This window comes from Vicugna pacos, chromosome 27 (assembly GCF_048564905.1).
Source record: "Vicugna pacos chromosome 27, VicPac4, whole genome shotgun sequence".
NCBI lineage: Eukaryota > Metazoa > Chordata > Mammalia > Artiodactyla > Camelidae > Vicugna > Vicugna pacos.
In genome coordinates this window covers 1,740,813-1,764,733 of record NC_133013.1, presented here as the reverse complement: position 1 = coordinate 1,764,733, position 23,921 = coordinate 1,740,813, and the positions used below count along the sequence as shown (strand labels likewise).

General features: G+C 62.9%; 1 protein-coding gene across 1 annotated transcript in view; it reads left to right on the top strand.

Moving 5' to 3' along the window:
- LOC140689642 (uncharacterized) overlaps nt 1–23,921 on the top strand; it is a 227,539-nt gene that overhangs the window by 175,113 nt on the left and 28,505 nt on the right. The window contains exons 82-101 of the mRNA XM_072950623.1: nt 972–1,083; nt 1,627–1,700; nt 3,306–3,417; nt 3,961–4,034; nt 5,628–5,739; nt 6,283–6,356; nt 7,962–8,073; nt 8,617–8,690; nt 10,296–10,407; nt 10,951–11,024; nt 12,630–12,741; nt 13,285–13,358; nt 14,964–15,075; nt 15,619–15,692; nt 17,298–17,409; nt 17,953–18,026; nt 19,632–19,743; nt 20,287–20,360; nt 21,966–22,077; nt 22,621–22,694. Of these exons, the coding sequence (XP_072806724.1) occupies nt 972–1,083; nt 1,627–1,700; nt 3,306–3,417; nt 3,961–4,034; nt 5,628–5,739; nt 6,283–6,356; nt 7,962–8,073; nt 8,617–8,690; nt 10,296–10,407; nt 10,951–11,024; nt 12,630–12,741; nt 13,285–13,358; nt 14,964–15,075; nt 15,619–15,692; nt 17,298–17,409; nt 17,953–18,026; nt 19,632–19,743; nt 20,287–20,360; nt 21,966–22,077; nt 22,621–22,694 (1,860 nt within the window). The remainder of the gene's footprint in view (nt 1–971; nt 1,084–1,626; nt 1,701–3,305; nt 3,418–3,960; nt 4,035–5,627; nt 5,740–6,282; nt 6,357–7,961; nt 8,074–8,616; nt 8,691–10,295; nt 10,408–10,950; nt 11,025–12,629; nt 12,742–13,284; nt 13,359–14,963; nt 15,076–15,618; nt 15,693–17,297; nt 17,410–17,952; nt 18,027–19,631; nt 19,744–20,286; nt 20,361–21,965; nt 22,078–22,620; nt 22,695–23,921) is intronic.

The window sequence follows — 23,921 nt, the reverse complement described above, 5'->3', positions numbered from 1 at the left end:
GAGGCTTGCAGGGAAAGAGCCCGCAGTGAAGAGGCCTACTTCCCTGCAGGGGAATTGCGACGCGCAGCAGCGTCCTCCCGTCGTGCTCCCCACCCCTGCGCCTGGTCGGGCCTGCCCTGCCCTGGAAGCTGTCAGAGCTGCTCCTGTGCGTCAGCATGACACGCCGCGGGATTTTGCGCCCGGGCTAGTAGGGTCCTTTTGGTGTCAGTTGTGGGATCCAGACATCCCACTTGAGTTTGCCGAAGGACACAAGTAGTGCGCGCTTCGTAGCGCACTGAAAACCCAGACGTCCCTGAGGATAGCGGTGATTGTAGCGGAGCGTGACTACCTCCTGTGGGCAGCGTTGTCCCTTCAGGAGCACTTGGGCAGCTCCCCCGCAGGACTCCGGGGTGCCCAGCTCCCCAGTGCACTTTGCGCCCAGGGGAAGCCCCTGCAGGTCGGAGGAGATTACTTCGTGGGGGGGGGGGGAGGAGAGGGCCAGGCAGGGTCCTGGAGGCAGAGCGGTGACCCAGGTGCGGCTCTGATTGCACGTGTGGAGGACGAGCTTTTCACGTCCGTCCCTTCTGCGTGTTCCTGGTCGGCGCCGGGCCAGCTCCCGTGGAGCTGGGGTGGTGGCGAGGAGGGCTGTCCTGCCCAAAGGGGCTGCCTGTTGTGAAGGCGCTGCTTTTGTCAGAGTGCTGGAAGCTCTGTGTGCATCCTCGCAGGCAGGACCCTTGGCTTCGTCCACTGGGCGACAGCGGGGGCGTCGTGTGGTGCCATTGTTGTCCCCCCGTGTCCTGCTGCGCGGCCCGGGCTGCCGGCTGCAGGCCCCAGAGGGCTGGGTGGAGCGTGGGGCACTGTGCTGCTGGGTGGGCACCCGGCGGTGTGTGGGGAGGGTGCCCGGTGCCGACAGCTGATGCGTTGGGTTTCGGCATTTGTCGGTGGTCGCTCCGTTTCTGTCGCCTGACACGGCTCTCCCTTCTGCCCTGCAGGTTACCTTGCAGCATCCCGGCCTTTGCAAGGACCGGCCCGTGTGGCCACCACCAGCTGGGCCCCCATTGGGCCCTGTCCAGCCTCGCTCACCTGTACCGGATGCTCCACTTGGTAAGATGAAAGCGTAGATTCCTCTGTTTGTTCCTTGCGTCACTGCAGGAGAAGGGCAGATCGCTCTCCAGGTCCCTCCCAGGGCATGGGCCACCCTGACTGGGCTCTCGGCCCTGCTCCCCTGGTGCCATAGCGGACGCAATTGATGGACCGCTTCTTACCCTCCCCAATCCTGCCCTGGGGAGGAGGTGTCCCTTGTCGAGTGCTACGGAGTAAGAGGCCTGTGACAGAAGGCAGGCGTGTCAGTTCTGCACACGGGCCTTCAACAGGGAGCACGTTCCGGGCTCCCCGAAGGAGAAGCCCACCCCTGCCATTGTCTGCAGCGTGTGGAGCCCTGACCTTCCACGGCCGTTGATCGGCTATGGAAGAGACACCTGAACCCGTGGCCTGTGGTGTCTCCCTCAGGGTCACGAGACCTGTCTCCCACTCGGTCTGATGCGGGGACGAGTGGGATACGGGGAAGGAAGGCTCACCAGGTTTTGTGTGGCTTCAGCAAAGTCTTCGCAGGCGAGCCTAATCCTCCATCCCTTCTGTGGTTTTCAGCCCACGTAGGACCTGGCCCGGCCCCGGCATTGGCCGGCAGCTCCCGCCCGCCTGCGGCGGCCCCGGAGGCCCAGGTAAGTGGGGTGGCCGTGCTCCGTTGGACGTCGTCCTGGGAAAGGTGAGCTTCCTGTTTTCCCGGAAGCCATTCCCGCCCTCATCTCCAGACTGTGTGTCCTGTGACGGGTCTGGAGTGTCGTTCGCTTTCAAATTCAATCTCCCCAGGGGCCAGTGGGCTGCTTGTCCCTGGAGCCCGTCACCTTGGCGGGTGCCTGCCTAAGCCACGAGGGAGTGCTCAGAAGCCGAGGACCGCAGACTTTGGCTGTGGGTTTCTCGAGATAGCGTGCGGAGGGTGAGCCCTCGCTCCACACTGGCTTCTCCTGGCTCTGCTGACTCCTTCCTGACGACCTGCACCTGGGGTTGCTCCTGGGTCACTGAGGCAGAGTCCTGTGTCGTCACTCGTTTGACTTGTTCCCTTGCTGAGGCCAGGTGATTCTCCTGTTTAGCATGCCCATTGAAATCCTCGTAACTGAGAAAGGGGCAAAGCCCTCCCTCCAGCTTTGTCCTGTGTGCTTTGTGCAGCTTTGAGTCTACCTGTTTGGTGTGGGATAAATGTCAGAACCCGTGACCGTCTGTTCTCGGGACGGAGATGTGCCTGGCCCGCTGCGTCCAGGTGTACTCTGGGTAGATGTTGCTTTTGTAGTAAGAAATAGAGGCTTGCAGGGAAAGAGCCCGCAGTGAAGAGGCCTACTTCCCTGCAGGGGAATTGCGACGCGCAGCAGCGTCCTCCCGTCGTGCTCCCCACCCCTGCGCCTGGTCGGGCCTGCCCTGCCCTGGAATCTGTCAGAGCTGCTCCTGTGCGTCAGCATGACACGCCGCGGGATTTTGCGCCCGGGCTAGTAGGGTCCTTTTGGTGTCAGTTGTGGGATCCAGACATCCCACTTGAGTTTGCCGAAGGACACAAGTAGTGCGCGCTTCGTAGCGCACTGAAAACCCAGACGTCCCTGAGGATAGCGGTGATTGTAGCGGAGCGTGACTACCTCCTGTGGGCAGCGTTGTCCCTTCAGGAGCACTTGGGCAGCTCCCCCGCAGGACTCCGGGGTGCCCAGCTCCCCAGTGCACTTTGCGCCCAGGGGAAGCCCCTGCAGGTCGGAGGAGATTACTTCGTGGGGGGGGGGGAGGAGAGGGCCAGGCAGGGTCCTGGAGGCAGAGCGGTGACCCAGGTGCGGCTCTGATTGCACGTGTGGAGGACGAGCTTTTCACGTCCGTCCCTTCTGCGTGTTCCTGGTCGGCGCCGGGCCAGCTCCCGTGGAGCTGGGGTGGTGGCGAGGAGGGCTGTCCTGCCCAAAGGGGCTGCCTGTTGTGAAGGCGCTGCTTTTGTCAGAGTGCTGGAAGCTCTGTGTGCATCCTCGCAGGCAGGACCCTTGGCTTCGTCCACTGGGCGACAGCGGGGGCGTCGTGTGGTGCCATTGTTGTCCCCCCGTGTCCTGCTGCGCGGCCCGGGCTGCCGGCTGCAGGCCCCAGAGGGCTGGGTGGAGCGTGGGGCACTGTGCTGCTGGGTGGGCACCCGGCGGGGTGTGGGGAGGGTGCCCGGTGCCGACAGCTGATGCGTTGGGTTTCGGCATTTGTCGGTGGTCGCTCCGTTTCTGTCGCCTGACACGGCTCTCCCTTCTGCCCTGCAGGTTACCTTGCAGCATCCCGGCCTTTGCAAGGACCGGCCCGTGTGGCCACCACCAGCTGGGCCCCCATTGGGCCCTGTCCAGCCTCGCTCACCTGTACCGGATGCTCCACTTGGTAAGATGAAAGCGTAGATTCCTCTGTTTGTTCCTTGCGTCACTGCAGGAGAAGGGCAGATCGCTCTCCAGGTCCCTCCCAGGGCATGGGCCACCCTGACTGGGCTCTCGGCCGTGCTCCCCTGGTGCCATAGCGGACGCAATTGATGGACCGCGTCTTACCCTCCCCAATCCTGCCCTGGGGAGGAGGTGTCCCTTGTCGAGTGCTACGGAGTAAGAGGCCTGTGACAGAAGGCAGGCGTGTCAGTTCTGCACACGGGCCTTCAACAGGGAGCACGTTCCGGGCTCCCCGAAGGAGAAGCCCACCCCTGCCATTGTCTGCAGCGTGTGGAGCCCTGACCTTCCACGGCCGTTGATCGGCTATGGAAGAGACACCTGAACCCGTGGCCTGTGGTGTCTCCCTCAGGGTCACGAGACCTGTCTCCCACTCGGTCTGATGCGGGGACGAGTGGGATACGGGGAAGGAAGGCTCACCAGGTTTTGTGTGGCTTCAGCAAAGTCTTCGCAGGCGAGCCTAATCCTCCATCCCTTCTGTGGTTTTCAGCCCACGTAGGACCTGGCCCGGCCCCGGCATTGGCCGGCAGCTCCCGCCCGCCTGCGGCGGCCCCGGAGGCCCAGGTAAGTGGGGTGGCCGTGCTCCGTTGGACGTCGTCCTGGGAAAGGTGAGCTTCCTGTTTTCCCGGAAGCCATTCCCGCCCTCATCTCCAGACTGTGTGTCCTGTGACGGGTCTGGAGTGTCGTTCGCTTTCAAATTCAATCTCCCCAGGGGCCAGTGGGCTGCTTGTCCCTGGAGCCCGTCACCTTGGCGGGTGCCTGCCTAAGCCACGAGGGAGTGCTCAGAAGCCGAGGACCGCAGACTTTGGCTGTGGGTTTCTCGGAGGGTGAGCCCTCGCTCCACACTGGCTTCTCCTGGCTCTGCTGACTCCTTCCTGACGACCTGCACCTGGGGTTGCTCCTGGGTCACTGAGGCAGAGTCCTGTGTCGTCACTCGTTTGACTTGTTCCCTTGCTGAGGCCAGGTGATTCTCCTGTTTAGCATGCCCATTGAAATCCTCGTAACTGAGAAAGGGGCAAAGCCCTCCCTCCAGCTTTGTCCTGTGTGCTTTGTGCAGCTTTGAGTCTACCTGTTTGGTGTGGGATAAATGTCAGAACCCGTGACCGTCTGTTCTCGGGACGGAGATGTGCCTGGCCCGCTGCGTCCAGGTGTACTCTGGGTAGATGTTGCTTTTGTAGTAAGAAATAGAGGCTTGCAGGGAAAGAGCCCGCAGTGAAGAGGCCTACTTCCCTGCAGGGGAATTGCGACGCGCAGCAGCGTCCTCCCGTCGTGCTCCCCACCCCTGCGCCTGGTCGGGCCTGCCCTGCCCTGGAAGCTGTCAGAGCTGCTCCTGTGCGTCAGCATGACACGCCGCGGGATTTTGCGCCCGGGCTAGTAGGGTCCTTTTGGTGTCAGTTGTGGGATCCAGACATCCCACTTGAGTTTGCCGAAGGACACAAGTAGTGCGCGCTTCGTAGCGCACTGAAAACCCAGACGTCCCTGAGGATAGCGGTGATTGTAGCGGAGCGTGACTACCTCCTGTGGGCAGCGTTGTCCCTTCAGGAGCACTTGGGCAGCTCCCCCGCAGGACTCCGGGGTGCCCAGCTCCCCAGTGCACTTTGCGCCCAGGGGAAGCCCCTGCAGGTCGGAGGAGATTACTTCGTGGGGGGGGGGGAGGAGAGGGCCAGGCAGGGTCCTGGAGGCAGAGCGGTGACCCAGGTGCGGCTCTGATTGCACGTGTGGAGGACGAGCTTTTCACGTCCGTCCCTTCTGCGTGTTCCTGGTCGGCGCCGGGCCAGCTCCCGTGGAGCTGGGGTGGTGGCGAGGAGGGCTGTCCTGCCCAAAGGGGCTGCCTGTTGTGAAGGCGCTGCTTTTGTCAGAGTGCTGGAAGCTCTGTGTGCATCCTCGCAGGCAGGACCCTTGGCTTCGTCCACTGGGCGACAGCGGGGGCGTCGTGTGGTGCCATTGTTGTCCCCCCGTGTCCTGCTGCGCGGCCCGGGCTGCCGGCTGCAGGCCCCAGAGGGCTGGGTGGAGCGTGGGGCACTGTGCTGCTGGGTGGGCACCCGGCGGGGTGTGGGGAGGGTGCCCGGTGCCGACAGCTGATGCGTTGGGTTTCGGCATTTGTCGGTGGTCGCTCCGTTTCTGTCGCCTGACACGGCTCTCCCTTCTGCCCTGCAGGTTACCTTGCAGCATCCCGGCCTTTGCAAGGACCGGCCCGTGTGGCCACCACCAGCTGGGCCCCCATTGGGCCCTGTCCAGCCTCGCTCACCTGTACCGGATGCTCCACTTGGTAAGATGAAAGCGTAGATTCCTCTGTTTGTTCCTTGCGTCACTGCAGGAGAAGGGCAGATCGCTCTCCAGGTCCCTCCCAGGGCATGGGCCACCCTGACTGGGCTCTCGGCCGTGCTCCCCTGGTGCCATAGCGGACGCAATTGATGGACCGCGTCTTACCCTCCCCAATCCTGCCCTGGGGAGGAGGTGTCCCTTGTCGAGTGCTACGGAGTAAGAGGCCTGTGACAGAAGGCAGGCGTGTCAGTTCTGCACACGGGCCTTCAACAGGGAGCACGTTCCGGGCTCCCCGAAGGAGAAGCCCACCCCTGCCATTGTCTGCAGCGTGTGGAGCCCTGACCTTCCACGGCCGTTGATCGGCTATGGAAGAGACACCTGAACCCGTGGCCTGTGGTGTCTCCCTCAGGGTCACGAGACCTGTCTCCCACTCGGTCTGATGCGGGGACGAGTGGGATACGGGGAAGGAAGGCTCACCAGGTTTTGTGTGGCTTCAGCAAAGTCTTCGCAGGCGAGCCTAATCCTCCATCCCTTCTGTGGTTTTCAGCCCACGTAGGACCTGGCCCGGCCCCGGCATTGGCCGGCAGCTCCCGCCCGCCTGCGGCGGCCCCGGAGGCCCAGGTAAGTGGGGTGGCCGTGCTCCGTTGGACGTCGTCCTGGGAAAGGTGAGCTTCCTGTTTTCCCGGAAGCCATTCCCGCCCTCATCTCCAGACTGTGTGTCCTGTGACGGGTCTGGAGTGTCGTTCGCTTTCAAATTCAATCTCCCCAGGGGCCAGTGGGCTGCTTGTCCCTGGAGCCCGTCACCTTGGCGGGTGCCTGCCTAAGCCACGAGGGAGTGCTCAGAAGCCGAGGACCGCAGACTTTGGCTGTGGGTTTCTCGAGATAGCGTGCGGAGGGTGAGCCCTCGCTCCACACTGGCTTCTCCTGGCTCTGCTGACTCCTTCCTGACGACCTGCACCTGGGGTTGCTCCTGGGTCACTGAGGCAGAGTCCTGTGTCGTCACTCGTTTGACTTGTTCCCTTGCTGAGGCCAGGTGATTCTCCTGTTTAGCATGCCCATTGAAATCCTCGTAACTGAGAAAGGGGCAAAGCCCTCCCTCCAGCTTTGTCCTGTGTGCTTTGTGCAGCTTTGAGTCTACCTGTTTGGTGTGGGATAAATGTCAGAACCCGTGACCGTCTGTTCTCGGGACGGAGATGTGCCTGGCCCGCTGCGTCCAGGTGTACTCTGGGTAGATGTTGCTTTTGTAGTAAGAAATAGAGGCTTGCAGGGAAAGAGCCCGCAGTGAAGAGGCCTACTTCCCTGCAGGGGAATTGCGACGCGCAGCAGCGTCCTCCCGTCGTGCTCCCCACCCCTGCGCCTGGTCGGGCCTGCCCTGCCCTGGAAGCTGTCAGAGCTGCTCCTGTGCGTCAGCATGACACGCCGCGGGATTTTGCGCCCGGGCTAGTAGGGTCCTTTTGGTGTCAGTTGTGGGATCCAGACATCCCACTTGAGTTTGCCGAAGGACACAAGTAGTGCGCGCTTCGTAGCGCACTGAAAACCCAGACGTCCCTGAGGATAGCGGTGATTGTAGCGGAGCGCGACTACCTCCTGTGGGCAGCGTTGTCCCTTCAGGAGCTCTTGGGCAGCTCCCCCGCAGGACTCCGGGGTGCCCAGCTCCCCAGTGCACTTTGCGCCCAGGGGAAGCCCCTGCAGGTCGGAGGAGATTACTTCGTTGGGGGTGGGGAGGAGAGGGCCAGGCAGGGTCCTGGAGGCAGAGCGGTGACCCAGGTGCGGCTCTGATTGCACGTGTGGAGGACGAGCTTTTCACGTCCGTCCTTTCTGCGTGTTCCTGGTCGGCACCGGGCCAGCTCCCGTGGAGCTGGGGTGGTGGCGAGGAGGGCTGTCCTGCCCAAAGGGGCTGCCTGTTGTGAAGGCGCTGCTTTTGTCAGAGTGCTGGAAGCTCTGTGTGCATCCTCGCAGGCAGGACCCTTGGCTTCGTCCACTGGGCGACAGCGGGGGCGTCGTGTGGTGCCATTGTTGTCCCCCCGTGTCCTGCTGCGCGGCCCGGGCTGCCGGCTGCAGGCCCCAGAGGGCTGGGTGGAGCGTGGGGCACTGTGCTGCTGGGTGGGCACCCGGCGGGGTGTGGGGAGGGTGCCCGGTGCCGACAGCTGATGCGTTGGGTTTCGGCATTTGTCGGTGGTCGCTCCGTTTCTGTCGCCTGACACGGCTCTCCCTTCTGCCCTGCAGGTTACCTTGCAGCATCCCGGCCTTTGCAAGGACCGGCCCGTGTGGCCACCACCAGCTGGGCCCCCATTGGGCCCTGTCCAGCCTCGCTCTCCTGTACCGGATACTCCTCTTGGTAAGATGAAAGCGTAGATTCCTCTGTTTGTTCCTTGCGTCACTGCAGGAGAAGGGCAGATCGCTCTCCAGGTCCCTCCCAGGGCATGGGCCACCCTGACTGGGCTCTCGGCCGTGCTCCCCTGGTGCCATAGCGGACGCAATTGATGGACCGCGTCTTACCCTCCCCAATCCTGCCCTGGGGAGGAGGTGTCCCTTGTCGAGTGCTACGGAGTAAGAGGCCTGTGACAGAAGGCAGGCGTGTCAGTTCTGCACACGGGCCTTCAACAGGGAGCACGTTCCGGGCTCCCCGAAGGAGAAGCCCACCCCTGCCATTGTCTGCAGCGTGTGGAGCCCTGACCTTCCACGGCCGTTGATCGGCTATGGAAGAGACACCTGAACCCGTGGCCTGTGGTGTCTCCCTCAGGGTCACGAGACCTGTCTCCCACTCGGTCTGATGCGGGGACGAGTGGGATACGGGGAAGGAAGGCTCACCAGGTTTTGTGTGGCTTCAGCAAAGTCTTCGCAGGCGAGCCTAATCCTCCATCCCTTCTGTGGTTTTCAGCCCACGTAGGACCTGGCCCGGCCCCGGCATTGGCCGGCAGCTCCCGCCCGCCTGCGGCGGCCCCGGAGGCCCAGGTAAGTGGGGTGGCCGTGCTCCGTTGGACGTCGTCCTGGGAAAGGTGAGCTTCCTGTTTTCCCGGAAGCCATTCCCGCCCTCATCTCCAGACTGTGTGTCCTGTGACGGGTCTGGAGTGTCGTTCGCTTTCAAATTCAATCTCCCCAGGGGCCAGTGGGCTGCTTGTCCCTGGAGCCCGTCACCTTGGCGGGTGCCTGCCTAAGCCACGAGGGAGTGCTCAGAAGCCGAGGACCGCAGACTTTGGCTGTGGGTTTCTCGAGATAGCGTGCGGAGGGTGAGCCCTCGCTCCACACTGGCTTCTCCTGGCTCTGCTGACTCCTTCCTGACGACCTGCACCTGGGGTTGCTCCTGGGTCACTGAGGCAGAGTCCTGTGTCGTCACTCGTTTGACTTGTTCCCTTGCTGAGGCCAGGTGATTCTCCTGTTTAGCATGCCCATTGAAATCCTCGTAACTGAGAAAGGGGCAAAGCCCTCCCTCCAGCTTTGTCCTGTGTGCTTTGTGCAGCTTTGAGTCTACCTGTTTGGTGTGGGATAAATGTCAGAACCCGTGACCGTCTGTTCTCGGGACGGAGATGTGCCTGGCCCGCTGCGTCCAGGTGTACTCTGGGTAGATGTTGCTTTTGTAGTAAGAAATAGAGGCTTGCAGGGAAAGAGCCCGCAGTGAAGAGGCCTACTTCCCTGCAGGGGAATTGCGACGCGCAGCAGCGTCCTCCCGTCGTGCTCCCCACCCCTGCGCCTGGTCGGGCCTGCCCTGCCCTGGAAGCTGTCAGAGCTGCTCCTGTGCGTCAGCATGACACGCCGCGGGATTTTGCGCCCGGGCTAGTAGGGTCCTTTTGGTGTCAGTTGTGGGATCCAGACATCCCACTTGAGTTTGCCGAAGGACACAAGTAGTGCGCGCTTCGTAGCGCACTGAAAACCCAGACGTCCCTGAGGATAGCGGTGATTGTAGCGGAGCGCGACTACCTCCTGTGGGCAGCGTTGTCCCTTCAGGAGCACTTGGGCAGCTCCCCCGCAGGACTCCGGGGTGCCCAGCTCCCCAGTGCACTTTGCGCCCAGGGGAAGCCCCTGCAGGTCGGAGGAGATTACTTCGTGGGGGGGGGGGAGGAGAGGGCCAGGCAGGGTCCTGGAGGCAGAGCGGTGACCCAGGTGCGGCTCTGATTGCACGTGTGGAGGACGAGCTTTTCACGTCCGTCCCTTCTGCGTGTTCCTGGTCGGCGCCGGGCCAGCTCCCGTGGAGCTGGGGTGGTGGCGAGGAGGGCTGTCCTGCCCAAAGGGGCTGCCTGTTGTGAAGGCGCTGCTTTTGTCAGAGTGCTGGAAGCTCTGTGTGCATCCTCGCAGGCAGGACCCTTGGCTTCGTCCACTGGGCGACAGCGGGGGCGTCGTGTGGTGCCATTGTTGTCCCCCCGTGTCCTGCTGCGCGGCCCGGGCTGCCGGCTGCAGGCCCCAGAGGGCTGGGTGGAGCGTGGGGCACTGTGCTGCTGGGTGGGCACCCGGCGGGGTGTGGGGAGGGTGCCCGGTGCCGACAGCTGATGCGTTGGGTTTCGGCATTTGTCGGTGGTCGCTCCGTTTCTGTCGCCTGACACGGCTCTCCCTTCTGCCCTGCAGGTTACCTTGCAGCATCCCGGCCTTTGCAAGGACCGGCCCGTGTGGCCACCACCAGCTGGGCCCCCATTGGGCCCTGTCCAGCCTCGCTCTCCTGTACCGGATGCTCCTCTTGGTAAGATGAAAGCGTAGATTCCTCTGTTTGTTCCTTGCGTCACTGCAGGAGAAGGGCAGATCGCTCTCCAGGTCCCTCCCAGGGCATGGGCCACCCTGACTGGGCTCTCGGCCGTGCTCCCCTGGTGCCATAGCGGACGCAATTGATGGACCGCGTCTTACCCTCCCCAATCCTGCCCTGGGGAGGAGGTGTCCCTTGTAGATTGCTACGGAGTAAGAGGCCTGTGACAGAAGGCAGGCGTGTCAGTTCTGCACACGGGCCTTCAACAGGGAGCACGTTCCGGGCTCCCCGAAGGAGAAGCCCACCCCTGCCATTGTCTGCAGCGTGTGGAGCCCTGACCTTCCACGGCCGTTGATCGGCTACGGAAGAGACACCTGAACCCGTGGCCTGTGGTGTCTCCCTCAGGGTCACGAGACCTGTCTCCCACTCGGTCTGATGCGGGGACGAGTGGGATACGGGGAAGGAAGGCTCACCAGGTTTTGTGTGGCTTCAGCAAAGTCTTCGCAGGCGAGCCTAATCCTCCATCCCTTCTGTGGTTTTCAGCCCACGTAGGACCTGGCCCGGCCCCGGCATTGGCCGGCAGCTCCCGCCCGCCTGCGGCGGCCCCGGAGGCCCAGGTAAGTGGGGTGGCCGTGCTCCGTTGGACGTCGTCCTGGGAAAGGTGAGCTTCCTGTTTTCCCGGAAGCCATTCCCGCCCTCATCTCCAGACTGTGTGTCCTGTGACGGGTCTGGAGTGTCGTTCGCTTTCAAATTCAATCTCCCCAGGGGCCAGTGGGCTGCTTGTCCCTGGAGCCCGTCACCTTGGCGGGTGCCTGCCTAAGCCACGAGGGAGTGCTCAGAAGCCGAGGACCGCAGACTTTGGCTGTGGGTTTCTCGAGATAGCGTGCGGAGGGTGAGCCCTCGCTCCACACTGGCTTCTCCTGGCTCTGCTGACTCCTTCCTGACGACCTGCACCTGGGGTTGCTCCTGGGTCACTGAGGCAGAGTCCTGTGTCGTCACTCGTTTGACTTGTTCCCTTGCTGAGGCCAGGTGATTCTCCTGTTTAGCATGCCCATTGAAATCCTCGTAACTGAGAAAGGGGCAAAGCCCTCCCTCCAGCTTTGTCCTGTGTGCTTTGTGCAGCTTTGAGTCTACCTGTTTGGTGTGGGATAAATGTCAGAACCCGTGACCGTCTGTTCTCGGGACGGAGATGTGCCTGGCCCGCTGCGTCCAGGTGTACTCTGGGTAGATGTTGCTTTTGTAGTAAGAAATAGAGGCTTGCAGGGAAAGAGCCCGCAGTGAAGAGGCCTACTTCCCTGCAGGGGAATTGCGACGCGCAGCAGCGTCCTCCCGTCGTGCTCCCCACCCCTGCGCCTGGTCGGGCCTGCCCTGCCCTGGAAGCTGTCAGAGCTGCTCCTGTGCGTCAGCATGACACGCCGCGGGATTTTGCGCCCGGGCTAGTAGGGTCCTTTTGGTGTCAGTTGTGGGATCCAGACATCCCACTTGAGTTTGCCGAAGGACACAAGTAGTGAGCGCTTCGTAGCGCACTGAAAACCCAGACGTCCCTGAGGATAGCGGTGATTGTAGCGGAGCGTGACTACCTCCTGTGGGCAGCGTTGTCCCTTCAGGAGCACTTGGGCAGCTCCCCCGCAGGACTCCGGGGTGCCCAGCTCCCCAGTGCACTTTGCGCCCAGGGGAAGCCCCTGCAGGTCGGAGGAGATTACTTCGTGGGGGGGGGGGAGGAGAGGGCCAGGCAGGGTCCTGGAGGCAGAGCGGTGACCCAGGTGCGGCTCTGATTGCACGTGTGGAGGACGAGCTTTTCACGTCCGTCCCTTCTGCGTGTTCCTGGTCGGCGCCGGGCCAGCTCCCGTGGAGCTGGGGTGGTGGCGAGGAGGGCTGTCCTGCCCAAAGGGGCTGCCTGTTGTGAAGGCGCTGCTTTTGTCAGAGTGCTGGAAGCTCTGTGTGCATCCTCGCAGGCAGGACCCTTGGCTTCGTCCACTGGGCGACAGCGGGGGCGTCGTGTGGTGCCATTGTTGTCCCCCCGTGTCCTGCTGCGCGGCCCGGGCTGCCGGCTGCAGGCCCCAGAGGGCTGGGTGGAGCGTGGGGCACTGTGCTGCTGGGTGGGCACCCGGCGGGGTGTGGGGAGGGTGCCCGGTGCCGACAGCTGATGCGTTGGGTTTCGGCATTTGTCGGTGGTCGCTCCGTTTCTGTCGCCTGACACGGCTCTCCCTTCTGCCCTGCAGGTTACCTTGCAGCATCCCGGCCTTTGCAAGGACCGGCCCGTGTGGCCACCACCAGCTGGGCCCCCATTGGGCCCTGTCCAGCCTCGCTCACCTGTACCGGATGCTCCACTTGGTAAGATGAAAGCGTAGATTCCTCTGTTTGTTCCTTGCGTCACTGCAGGAGAAGGGCAGATCGCTCTCCAGGTCCCTCCCAGGGCATGGGCCACCCTGACTGGGCTCTCGGCCGTGCTCCCCTGGTGCCATAGCGGACGCAATTGATGGACCGCGTCTTACCCTCCCCAATCCTGCCCTGGGGAGGAGGTGTCCCTTGTCGAGTGCTACGGAGTAAGAGGCCTGTGACAGAAGGCAGGCGTGTCAGTTCTGCACACGGGCCTTCAACAGGGAGCACGTTCCGGGCTCCCCGAAGGAGAAGCCCACCCCTGCCATTGTCTGCAGCGTGTGGAGCCCTGACCTTCCACGGCCGTTGATCGGCTATGGAAGAGACACCTGAACCCGTGGCCTGTGGTGTCTCCCTCAGGGTCACGAGACCTGTCTCCCACTCGGTCTGATGCGGGGACGAGTGGGATACGGGGAAGGAAGGCTCACCAGGTTTTGTGTGGCTTCAGCAAAGTCTTCGCAGGCGAGCCTAATCCTCCATCCCTTCTGTGGTTTTCAGCCCACGTAGGACCTGGCCCGGCCCCGGCATTGGCCGGCAGCTCCCGCCCGCCTGCGGCGGCCCCGGAGGCCCAGGTAAGTGGGGTGGCCGTGCTCCGTTGGACGTCGTCCTGGGAAAGGTGAGCTTCCTGTTTTCCCGGAAGCCATTCCCGCCCTCATCTCCAGACTGTGTGTCCTGTGACGGGTCTGGAGTGTCGTTCGCTTTCAAATTCAATCTCCCCAGGGGCCAGTGGGCTGCTTGTCCCTGGAGCCCGTCACCTTGGCGGGTGCCTGCCTAAGCCACGAGGGAGTGCTCAGAAGCCGAGGACCGCAGACTTTGGCTGTGGGTTTCTCGAGATAGCGTGCGGAGGGTGAGCCCTCGCTCCACACTGGCTTCTCCTGGCTCTGCTGACTCCTTCCTGACGACCTGCACCTGGGGTTGCTCCTGGGTCACTGAGGCAGAGTCCTGTGTCGTCACTCGTTTGACTTGTTCCCTTGCTGAGGCCAGGTGATTCTCCTGTTTAGCATGCCCATTGAAATCCTCGTAACTGAGAAAGGGGCAAAGCCCTCCCTCCAGCTTTGTCCTGTGTGCTTTGTGCAGCTTTGAGTCTACCTGTTTGGTGTGGGATAAATGTCAGAACCCGTGACCGTCTGTTCTCGGGACGGAGATGTGCCTGGCCCGCTGCGTCCAGGTGTACTCTGGGTAGATGTTGCTTTTGTAGTAAGAAATAGAGGCTTGCAGGGAAAGAGCCCGCAGTGAAGAGGCCTACTTCCCTGCAGGGGAATTGCGACGCGCAGCAGCGTCCTCCCGTCGTGCTCCCCACCCCTGCGCCTGGTCGGGCCTGCCCTGCCCTGGAAGCTGTCAGAGCTGCTCCTGTGCGTCAGCATGACACGCCGCGGGATTTTGCGCCCGGGCTAGTAGGGTCCTTTTGGTGTCAGTTGTGGGATCCAGACATCCCACTTGAGTTTGCCGAAGGACACAAGTAGTGAGCGCTTCGTAGCGCACTGAAAACCCAGACGTCCCTGAGGATAGCGGTGATTGTAGCGGAGCGTGACTACCTCCTGTGGGCAGCGTTGTCCCTTCAGGAGCACTTGGGCAGCTCCCCCGCAGGACTCCGGGGTGCCCAGCTCCCCAGTGCACTTTGCGCCCAGGGGAAGCCCCTGCAGGTCGGAGGAGATTACTTCGTGGGGGGGGGGGAGGAGAGGGCCAGGCAGGGTCCTGGAGGCAGAGCGGTGACCCAGGTGCGGCTCTGATTGCACGTGTGGAGGACGAGCTTTTCACGTCCGTCCCTTCTGCGTGTTCCTGGTCGGCGCCGGGCCAGCTCCCGTGGAGCTGGGGTGGTGGCGAGGAGGGCTGTCCTGCCCAAAGGGGCTGCCTGTTGTGAAGGCGCTGCTTTTGTCAGAGTGCTGGAAGCTCTGTGTGCATCCTCGCAGGCAGGACCCTTGGCTTCGTCCACTGGGCGACAGCGGGGGCGTCGTGTGGTGCCATTGTTGTCCCCCCGTGTCCTGCTGCGCGGCCCGGGCTGCCGGCTGCAGGCCCCAGAGGGCTGGGTGGAGCGTGGGGCACTGTGCTGCTGGGTGGGCACCCGGCGGGGTGTGGGGAGGGTGCCCGGTGCCGACAGCTGATGCGTTGGGTTTCGGCATTTGTCGGTGGTCGCTCCGTTTCTGTCGCCTGACACGGCTCTCCCTTCTGCCCTGCAGGTTACCTTGCAGCATCCCGGCCTTTGCAAGGACCGGCCCGTGTGGCCACCACCAGCTGGGCCCCCATTGGGCCCTGTCCAGCCTCGCTCACCTGTACCGGATGCTCCACTTGGTAAGATGAAAGCGTAGATTCCTCTGTTTGTTCCTTGCGTCACTGCAGGAGAAGGGCAGATCGCTCTCCAGGTCCCTCCCAGGGCATGGGCCACCCTGACTGGGCTCTCGGCCGTGCTCCCCTGGTGCCATAGCGGACGCAATTGATGGACCGCGTCTTACCCTCCCCAATCCTGCCCTGGGGAGGAGGTGTCCCTTGTCGAGTGCTACGGAGTAAGAGGCCTGTGACAGAAGGCAGGCGTGTCAGTTCTGCACACGGGCCTTCAACAGGGAGCACGTTCCGGGCTCCCCGAAGGAGAAGCCCACCCCTGCCATTGTCTGCAGCGTGTGGAGCCCTGACCTTCCACGGCCGTTGATCGGCTATGGAAGAGACACCTGAACCCGTGGCCTGTGGTGTCTCCCTCAGGGTCACGAGACCTGTCTCCCACTCGGTCTGATGCGGGGACGAGTGGGATACGGGGAAGGAAGGCTCACCAGGTTTTGTGTGGCTTCAGCAAAGTCTTCGCAGGCGAGCCTAATCCTCCATCCCTTCTGTGGTTTTCAGCCCACGTAGGACCTGGCCCGGCCCCGGCATTGGCCGGCAGCTCCCGCCCGCCTGCGGCGGCCCCGGAGGCCCAGGTAAGTGGGGTGGCCGTGCTCCGTTGGACGTCGTCCTGGGAAAGGTGAGCTTCCTGTTTTCCCGGAAGCCATTCCCGCCCTCATCTCCAGACTGTGTGTCCTGTGACGGGTCTGGAGTGTCGTTCGCTTTCAAATTCAATCTCCCCAGGGGCCAGTGGGCTGCTTGTCCCTGGAGCCCGTCACCTTGGCGGGTGCCTGCCTAAGCCACGAGGGAGTGCTCAGAAGCCGAGGACCGCAGACTTTGGCTGTGGGTTTCTCGAGATAGCGTGCGGAGGGTGAGCCCTCGCTCCACACTGGCTTCTCCTGGCTCTGCTGACTCCTTCCTGACGACCTGCACCTGGGGTTGCTCCTGGGTCACTGAGGCAGAGTCTTGTGTCGTCACTCGTTTGACTTGTTCCCTTGCTGAGGCCAGGTGATTCTCCTGTTTAGCATGCCCATTGAAATCCTCGTAACTGAGAAAGGGGCAAAGCCCTCCCTCCAGCTTTGTCCTGTGTGCTTTGTGCAGCTTTGAGTCTACCTGTTTGGTGTGGGATAAATGTCAGAACCCGTGACCGTCTGTTCTCGGGACGGAGATGTGCCTGGCCCGCTGCGTCCAGGTGTACTCTGGGTAGATGTTGCTTTTGCAGTAAGAAATAGAGGCTTGCAGGGAAAGAGCCCGCAGTGAAGAGGCCTACTTCCCTGCAGGGGAATTGCGACGCGCAGCAGCGTCCTCCCGTCGTGCTCCCCACCCCTGCGCCTGGTCGGGCCTGCCCTGCCCTGGAAGCTGTCAGAGCTGCTCCTGTGCGTCAGCATGACACGCCGCGGGATTTTGCGCCCGGGCTAGTAGGGTCCTTTTGGTGTCAGTTGTGGGATCCAGACATCCCACTTGAGTTTGCCGAAGGACACAAGTAGTGCGCGCTTCGTAGCGCACTGAAAACCCAGACGTCCCTGAGGATAGCGGTGATTGTAGCGGAGCGTGACTACCTCCTGTGGGCAGCGTTGTCCCTTCAGGAGCACTTGGGCAGCTCCCCCGCAGGACTCCGGGGTGCCCAGCTCCCCAGTGCACTTTGCGCCCAGGGGAAGCCCCTGCAGGTCGGAGGAGATTACTTCGTTGGGGGGGGGGAGGAGAGGGCCAGGCAGGGTCCTGGAGGCAGAGCGGTGACCCAGGTGCGGCTCTGATTGCACGTGTGGAGGACGAGCTTTTCACGTCCGTCCCTTCTGCGTGTTCCTGGTCGGCGCCGGGCCAGCTCCCGTGGAGCTGGGGTGGTGGCGAGGAGGGCTGTCCTGCCCAAAGGGGCTGCCTGTTGTGAAGGCGCTGCTTTTGTCAGAGTGCTGGAAGCTCTGTGTGCATCCTCGCAGGCAGGACCCTTGGCTTCGTCCACTGGGCGACAGCGGGGGCGTCGTGTGGTGCCATTGTTGTCCCCCCGTGTCCTGCTGCGCGGCCCGGGCTGCCGGCTGCAGGCCCCAGAGGGCTGGGTGGAGCGTGGGGCACTGTGCTGCTGGGTGGGCACCCGGCGGGGTGTGGGGAGGGTGCCCGGTGCCGACAGCTGATGCGTTGGGTTTCGGCATTTGTCGGTGGTCGCTCCGTTTCTGTCGCCTGACACGGCTCTCCCTTCTGCCCTGCAGGTTACCTTGCAGCATCCCGGCCTTTGCAAGGACCGGCCCGTGTGGCCACCACCAGCTGGGCCCCCATTGGGCCCTGTCCAGCCTCGCTCACCTGTACCGGATGCTCCACTTGGTAAGATGAAAGCGTAGATTCCTCTGTTTGTTCCTTGCGTCACTGCAGGAGAAGGGCAGATCGCTCTCCAGGTCCCTCCCAGGGCATGGGCCACCCTGACTGGGCTCTCGGCCGTGCTCCCCTGGTGCCATAGCGGACGCAATTGATGGACCGCGTCTTACCCTCCCCAATCCTGCCCTGGGGAGGAGGTGTCCCTTGTCGAGTGCTACGGAGTAAGAGGCCTGTGACAGAAGGCAGGCGTGTCAGTTCTGCACACGGGCCTTCAACAGGGAGCACGTTCCGGGCTCCCCGAAGGAGAAGCCCACCCCTGCCATTGTCTGCAGCGTGTGGAGCCCTGACCTTCCACGGCCGTTGATCGGCTATGGAAGAGACACCTGAACCCGTGGCCTGTGGTGTCTCCCTCAGGGTCACGAGACCTGTCTCCCACTCGGTCTGATGCGGGGACGAGTGGGATATGGGGAAGGAAGGCTCACCAGGTTTTGTGTGGCTTCAGCAAAGTCTTCGCAGGCGAGCCTAATCCTCCATCCCTTCTGTGGTTTTCAGCCCACGTAGGACCTGGCCCGGCCCCGGCATTGGCCGGCAGCTCCCGCCCGCCTGCGGCGGCCCCGGAGGCCCAGGTAAGTGGGGTGGCCGTGCTCCGTTGGACGTCGTCCTGGGAAAGGTGAGCTTCCTGTTTTCCCGGAAGCCATTCCCGCCCTCATCTCCAGACTGTGTGTCCTGTGACGGGTCTGGAGTGTCGTTCGCTTTCAAATTCAATCTCCCCAGGGGCCAGTGGGCTGCTTGTCCCTGGAGCCCGTCACCTTGGCGGGTGCCTGCCTAAGCCACGAGAGAGTGCTCAGAAGCCGAGGACCGCAGACTTTGGCTGTGGGTTTCTCGAGATAGCGTGCGGAGGGTGAGCCTTCGCTCCACACTGGCTTCTCCTGGCTCTGCTGACTCCTTCCTGACGACCTGCACCTGGGGTTGCTCCTGGGTCACTGAGGCAGAGTCCTGTGTCGTCACTCGTTTGACTTGTTCCCTTGCTGAGGCCAGGTGATTCTCCTGTTTAGCATGCCCATTGAAATCCTCGTAACTGAGAAAGGGGCAAAGCCCTCCCTCCAGCTTTGTCCTGTGTGCTTTGTGCAGCTTTGAGTCTACCTGTTTGGTGTGGGATAAATGTCAGAACCCGTGACCGTCTGTTCTCGGGACGGAGATGTGCCTGGCCCGCTGCGTCCAGGTGTACTCTGGGTAGATGTTGCTTTTGTAGTAAGAAATAGAGGCTTGCAGGGAAAGAGCCCGCAGTGAAGAGGCCTACTTCCCTGCAGGGGAATTGCGACGCGCAGCAGCGTCCTCCCGTCGTGCTCCCCACCCCTGCGCCTGGTCGGGCCTGCCCTGCCCTGGAAGCTGTCAGAGCTGCTCCTGTGCGTCAGCATGACACGCCGCGGGATTTTGCGCCCGGGCTAGTAGGGTCCTTTTGGTGTCAGTTGTGGGATCCAGACATCCCACTTGAGTTTGCCGAAGGACACAAGTAGTGCGCGCTTCGTAGCGCACTGAAAACCCAGACGTCCCTGAGGATAGCGGTGATTGTAGCGGAGCGTGACTACCTCCTGTGGGCAGCGTTGTCCCTTCAGGAGCACTTGGGCAGCTCCCCCGCAGGACTCCGGGGTGCCCAGCTCCCCAGTGCACTTTGCGCCCAGGGGAAGCCCCTGCAGGTCGGAGGAGATTACTTCGTGGGGGGGGGGGAGGAGAGGGCCAGGCAGGGTCCTGGAGGCAGAGCGGTGACCCAGGTGCGGCTCTGATTGCACGTGTGGAGGACGAGCTTTTCACGTCCGTCCCTTCTGCGTGTTCCTGGTCGGCGCCGGGCCAGCTCCCGTGGTGCTGGGGTGGTGGCGAGGAGGGCTGTCCTGCCCAAAGGGGCTGCCTGTTGTGAAGGCGCTGCTTTTGTCAGAGTGCTGGAAGCTCTGTGTGCATCCTCGCAGGCAGGACCCTTGGCTTCGTCCACTGGGCGACAGCGGGGGCGTCGTGTGGTGCCATTGTTGTCCCCCCGTGTCCTGCTGCGCGGCCCGGGCTGCCGGCTGCAGGCCCCAGAGGGCTGAGTGGAGCGTGGGGCACTGTGCTGCTGGGTGGGCACCCGGCGGGGTGTGGGGAGGGTGCCCGGTGCCGACAGCTGATGCGTTGGGTTTCGGCATTTGTCGGTGGTCGCTCCGTTTCTGTCGCCTGACACGGCTCTCCCTTCTGCCCTGCAGGTTACCTTGCAGCATCCCGGCCTTTGCAAGGACCGGCCCGTGTGGCCACCACCAGCTGGGCCCCCATTGGGCCCTGTCCAGCCTCGCTCTCCTGTACCGGATACTCCACTTGGTAAGATGAAAGCGGAGATTCCTCTGTTTGTTCCTTGCGTCACTGCAGGAGAAGGGCAGATCGCTCTCCAGGTCCCTCCCAGGGCATGGGCCACCCTGACTGGGCTCTCGGCCGTGCTCCCCTGGTGCCATAGCGGACGCAATTGATGGACCGCGTCTTACCCTCCCCAATCCTGCCCTGGGGAGGAGGTGTCCCTTGTAGAGTGCTACGGAGTAAGAGGCCTGTGACAGAAGGCAGGCGTGTCAGTTCTGCACACGGGCCTTCAACAGGGAGCACGTTCCGGGCTCCCCGAAGGAGAAGCCCACCCCTGCCATTGTCTGCAGTGTGTGGAGCCCTGACCTTCCACGGCCGTTGATCGGCTATGGAAGAGACACCTGAACCCGTGGCCTGTGGTGTCTCCCTCAGGGTCACGAGACCTGTCTCCCACTCGGTCTGATGCGGGGACGAGTGGGATACGGGGAAGGAAGGCTCACCAGGTTTTGTGTGGCTTCAGCAAAGTCTTCGCAGGCGAGCCTAATCCTCCATCCCTTCTGTGGTTTTCAGCCCACGTAGGACCTGGCCCGGCCCCGGCATTGGCCGGCAGCTCCCGCCCGCCTGCGGCGGCCCCGGAGGCCCAGGTAAGTGGGGTGGCCGTGCTCCGTTGGACGTCGTCCTGGGAAAGGTGAGCTTCCTGTTTTCCCGGAAGCCATTCCCGCCCTCATCTCCAGACTGTGTGTCCTGTGACGGGTCTGGAGTGTCGTTCGCTTTCAAATTCAATCTCCCCAGGGGCCAGTGGGCTGCTTGTCCCTGGAGCCCGTCACCTTGGCGGGTGCCTGCCTAAGCCACGAGGGAGTGCTCAGAAGCCGAGGACCGCAGACTTTGGCTGTGGGTTTCTCGAGATAGCGTGCGGAGGGTGAGCCCTCGCTCCACACTGGCTTCTCCTGGCTCTGCTGACTCCTTCCTGACGACCTGCACCTGGGGTTGCTCCTGGGTCACTGAGGCAGAGTCCTGTGTCGTCACTCGTTTGACTTGTTCCCTTGCTGAGGCCAGGTGATTCTCCTGTTTAGCATGCCCATTGAAATCCTCGTAACTGAGAAAGGGGCAAAGCCCTCCCTCCAGCTTTGTCCTGTGTGCTTTGTGCAGCTTTGAGTCTACCTGTTTGGTGTGGGATAAATGTCAGAACCCGTGACCGTCTGTTCTCGGGACGGAGATGTGCCTGGCCCGCTGCGTCCAGGTGTACTCTGGGTAGATGTTGCTTTTGTAGTAAGAAATAGAGGCTTGCAGGGAAAGAGCCCGCAGTGAAGAGGCCTACTTCCCTGCAGGGGAATTGCGACGCGCAGCAGCGTCCTCCCGTCGTGCTCCCCACCCCTGCGCCTGGTCGGGCCTGCCCTGCCCTGGAAGCTGTCAGAGCTGCTCCTGTGCGTCAGCATGACACGCCGCGGGATTTTGCGCCCGGGCTAGTAGGGTCCTTTTGGTGTCAGTTGTGGGATCCAGACATCCCACTTGAGTTTGCCGAAGGACACAAGTAGTGAGCGCTTCGTAGCGCACTGAAAACCCAGACGTCCCTGAGGATAGCGGTGATTGTAGCGGAGCGTGACTACCTCCTGTGGGCAGCGTTGTCCCTTCAGGAGCACTTGGGCAGCTCCCCCGCAGGACTCCGGGGTGCCCAGCTCCCCAGTGCACTTTGCGCCCAGGGGAAGCCCCTGCAGGTCGGAGGAGATTACTTCGTGGGGGGGGGGGAGGAGAGGGCCAGGCAGGGTCCTGGAGGCAGAGCGGTGACCCAGGTGCGGCTCTGATTGCACGTGTGGAGGACGAGCTTTTCACGTCCGTCCCTTCTGCGTGTTCCTGGTCGGCGCCGGGCCAGCTCCCGTGGAGCTGGGGTGGTGGCGAGGAGGGCTGTCCTGCCCAAAGGGGCTGCCTGTTGTGAAGGCGCTGCTTTTGTCAGAGTGCTGGAAGCTCTGTGTGCATCCTCGCAGGCAGGACCCTTGGCTTCGTCCACTGGGCGACAGCGGGGGCGTCGTGTGGTGCCATTGTTGTCCCCCCGTGTCCTGCTGCGCGGCCCGGGCTGCCGGCTGCAGGCCCCAGAGGGCTGGGTGGAGCGTGGGGCACTGTGCTGCTGGGTGGGCACCCGGCGGGGTGTGGGGAGGGTGCCCGGTGCCGACAGCTGATGCGTTGGGTTTCGGCATTTGTCGGTGGTCGCTCCGTTTCTGTCGCCTGACACGGCTCTCCCTTCTGCCCTGCAGGTTACCTTGCAGCATCCCGGCCTTTGCAAGGACCGGCCCGTGTGGCCACCACCAGCTGGGCCCCCATTGGGCCCTGTCCAGCCTCGCTCACCTGTACCGGATGCTCCACTTGGTAAGATGAAAGCGTAGATTCCTCTGTTTGTTCCTTGCGTCACTGCAGGAGAAGGGCAGATCGCTCTCCAGGTCCCTCCCAGGGCATGGGCCACCCTGACTGGGCTCTCGGCCGTGCTCCCCTGGTGCCATAGCGGACGCAATTGATGGACCGCGTCTTACCCTCCCCAATCCTGCCCTGGGGAGGAGGTGTCCCTTGTCGAGTGCTACGGAGTAAGAGGCCTGTGACAGAAGGCAGGCGTGTCAGTTCTGCACACGGGCCTTCAACAGGGAGCACGTTCCGGGCTCCCCGAAGGAGAAGCCCACCCCTGCCATTGTCTGCAGCGTGTGGAGCCCTGACCTTCCACGGCCGTTGATCGGCTATGGAAGAGACACCTGAACCCGTGGCCTGTGGTGTCTCCCTCAGGGTCACGAGACCTGTCTCCCACTCGGTCTGATGCGGGGACGAGTGGGATACGGGGAAGGAAGGCTCACCAGGTTTTGTGTGGCTTCAGCAAAGTCTTCGCAGGCGAGCCTAATCCTCCATCCCTTCTGTGGTTTTCAGCCCACGTAGGACCTGGCCCGGCCCCAGCATTGGCCGGCAGCTCCCGCCCGCCTGCGGCGGCCCCGGAGGCCCAGGTAAGTGGGGTGGCCGTGCTCCGTTGGACGTCGTCCTGGGAAAGGTGAGCTTCCTGTTTTCCCGGAAGCCATTCCCGCCCTCATCTCCAGACTGTGTGTCCTGTGACGGGTCTGGAGTGTCGTTCGCTTTCAAATTCAATCTCCCCAGGGGCCAGTGGGCTGCTTGTCCCTGGAGCCCGTCACCTTGGCGGGTGCCTGCCTAAGCCACGAGGGAGTGCTCAGAAGCCGAGGACTGCAGACTTTGGCTGTGGGTTTCTCGAGATAGCGTGCGGAGGGTGAGCCCTCGCTCCACACTGGCTTCTCCTGGCTCTGCTGACTCCTTCCTGACGACCTGCACCTGGGGTTGCTCCTGGGTCACTGAGGCAGAGTCTTGTGTCGTCACTCGTTTGACTTGTTCCCTTGCTGAGGCCAGGTGATTCTCCTGTTTAGCATGCCCATTGAAATCCTCGTAACTGAGAAAGGGGCAAAGCCCTCCCTCCAGCTTTGTCCTGTGTGCTTTGTGCAGCTTTGAGTCTACCTGTTTGGTGTGGGATAAATGTCAGAACCCGTGACCGTCTGTTCTCGGGACGGAGATGTGCCTGGCCCGCTGCGTCCAGGTGTACTCTGGGTAGATGTTGCTTTTGCAGTAAGAAATAGAGGCTTGCAGGGAAAGAGCCCGCAGTGAAGAGGCCTACTTCCCTGCAGGGGAATTGCGACGCGCAGCAGCGTCCTCCCGTCGTGCTCCCCACCCCTGCGCCTGGTCGGGCCTGCCCTGCCCTGGAAGCTGTCAGAGCTGCTCCTGTGCGTCAGCATGACACGCCGCGGGATTTTGCGCCCGGGCTAGTAGGGTCCTTTTGGTGTCAGTTGTGGGATCCAGACATCCCACTTGAGTTTGCCGAAGGACACAAGTAGTGCGCGCTTCGTAGCGCACTGAAAACCCAGACGTCCCTGAGGATAGCGGTGATTGTAGCGGAGCGTGACTACCTCCTGTGGGCAGCGTTGTCCCTTCAGGAGCACTTGGGCAGCTCCCCCGCAGGACTCCGGGGTGCCCAGCTCCCCAGTGCACTTTGCGCCCAGGGGAAGCCCCTGCAGGTCGGAGGAGATTACTTCGTTGGGGGGGGGGAGGAGAGGGCCAGGCAGGGTCCTGGAGGCAGAGCGGTGACCCAGGTGCGGCTCTGATTGCACGTGTGGAGGACGAGCTTTTCACGTCCGTCCCTTCTGCGTGTTCCTGGTCGGCGCCGGGCCAGC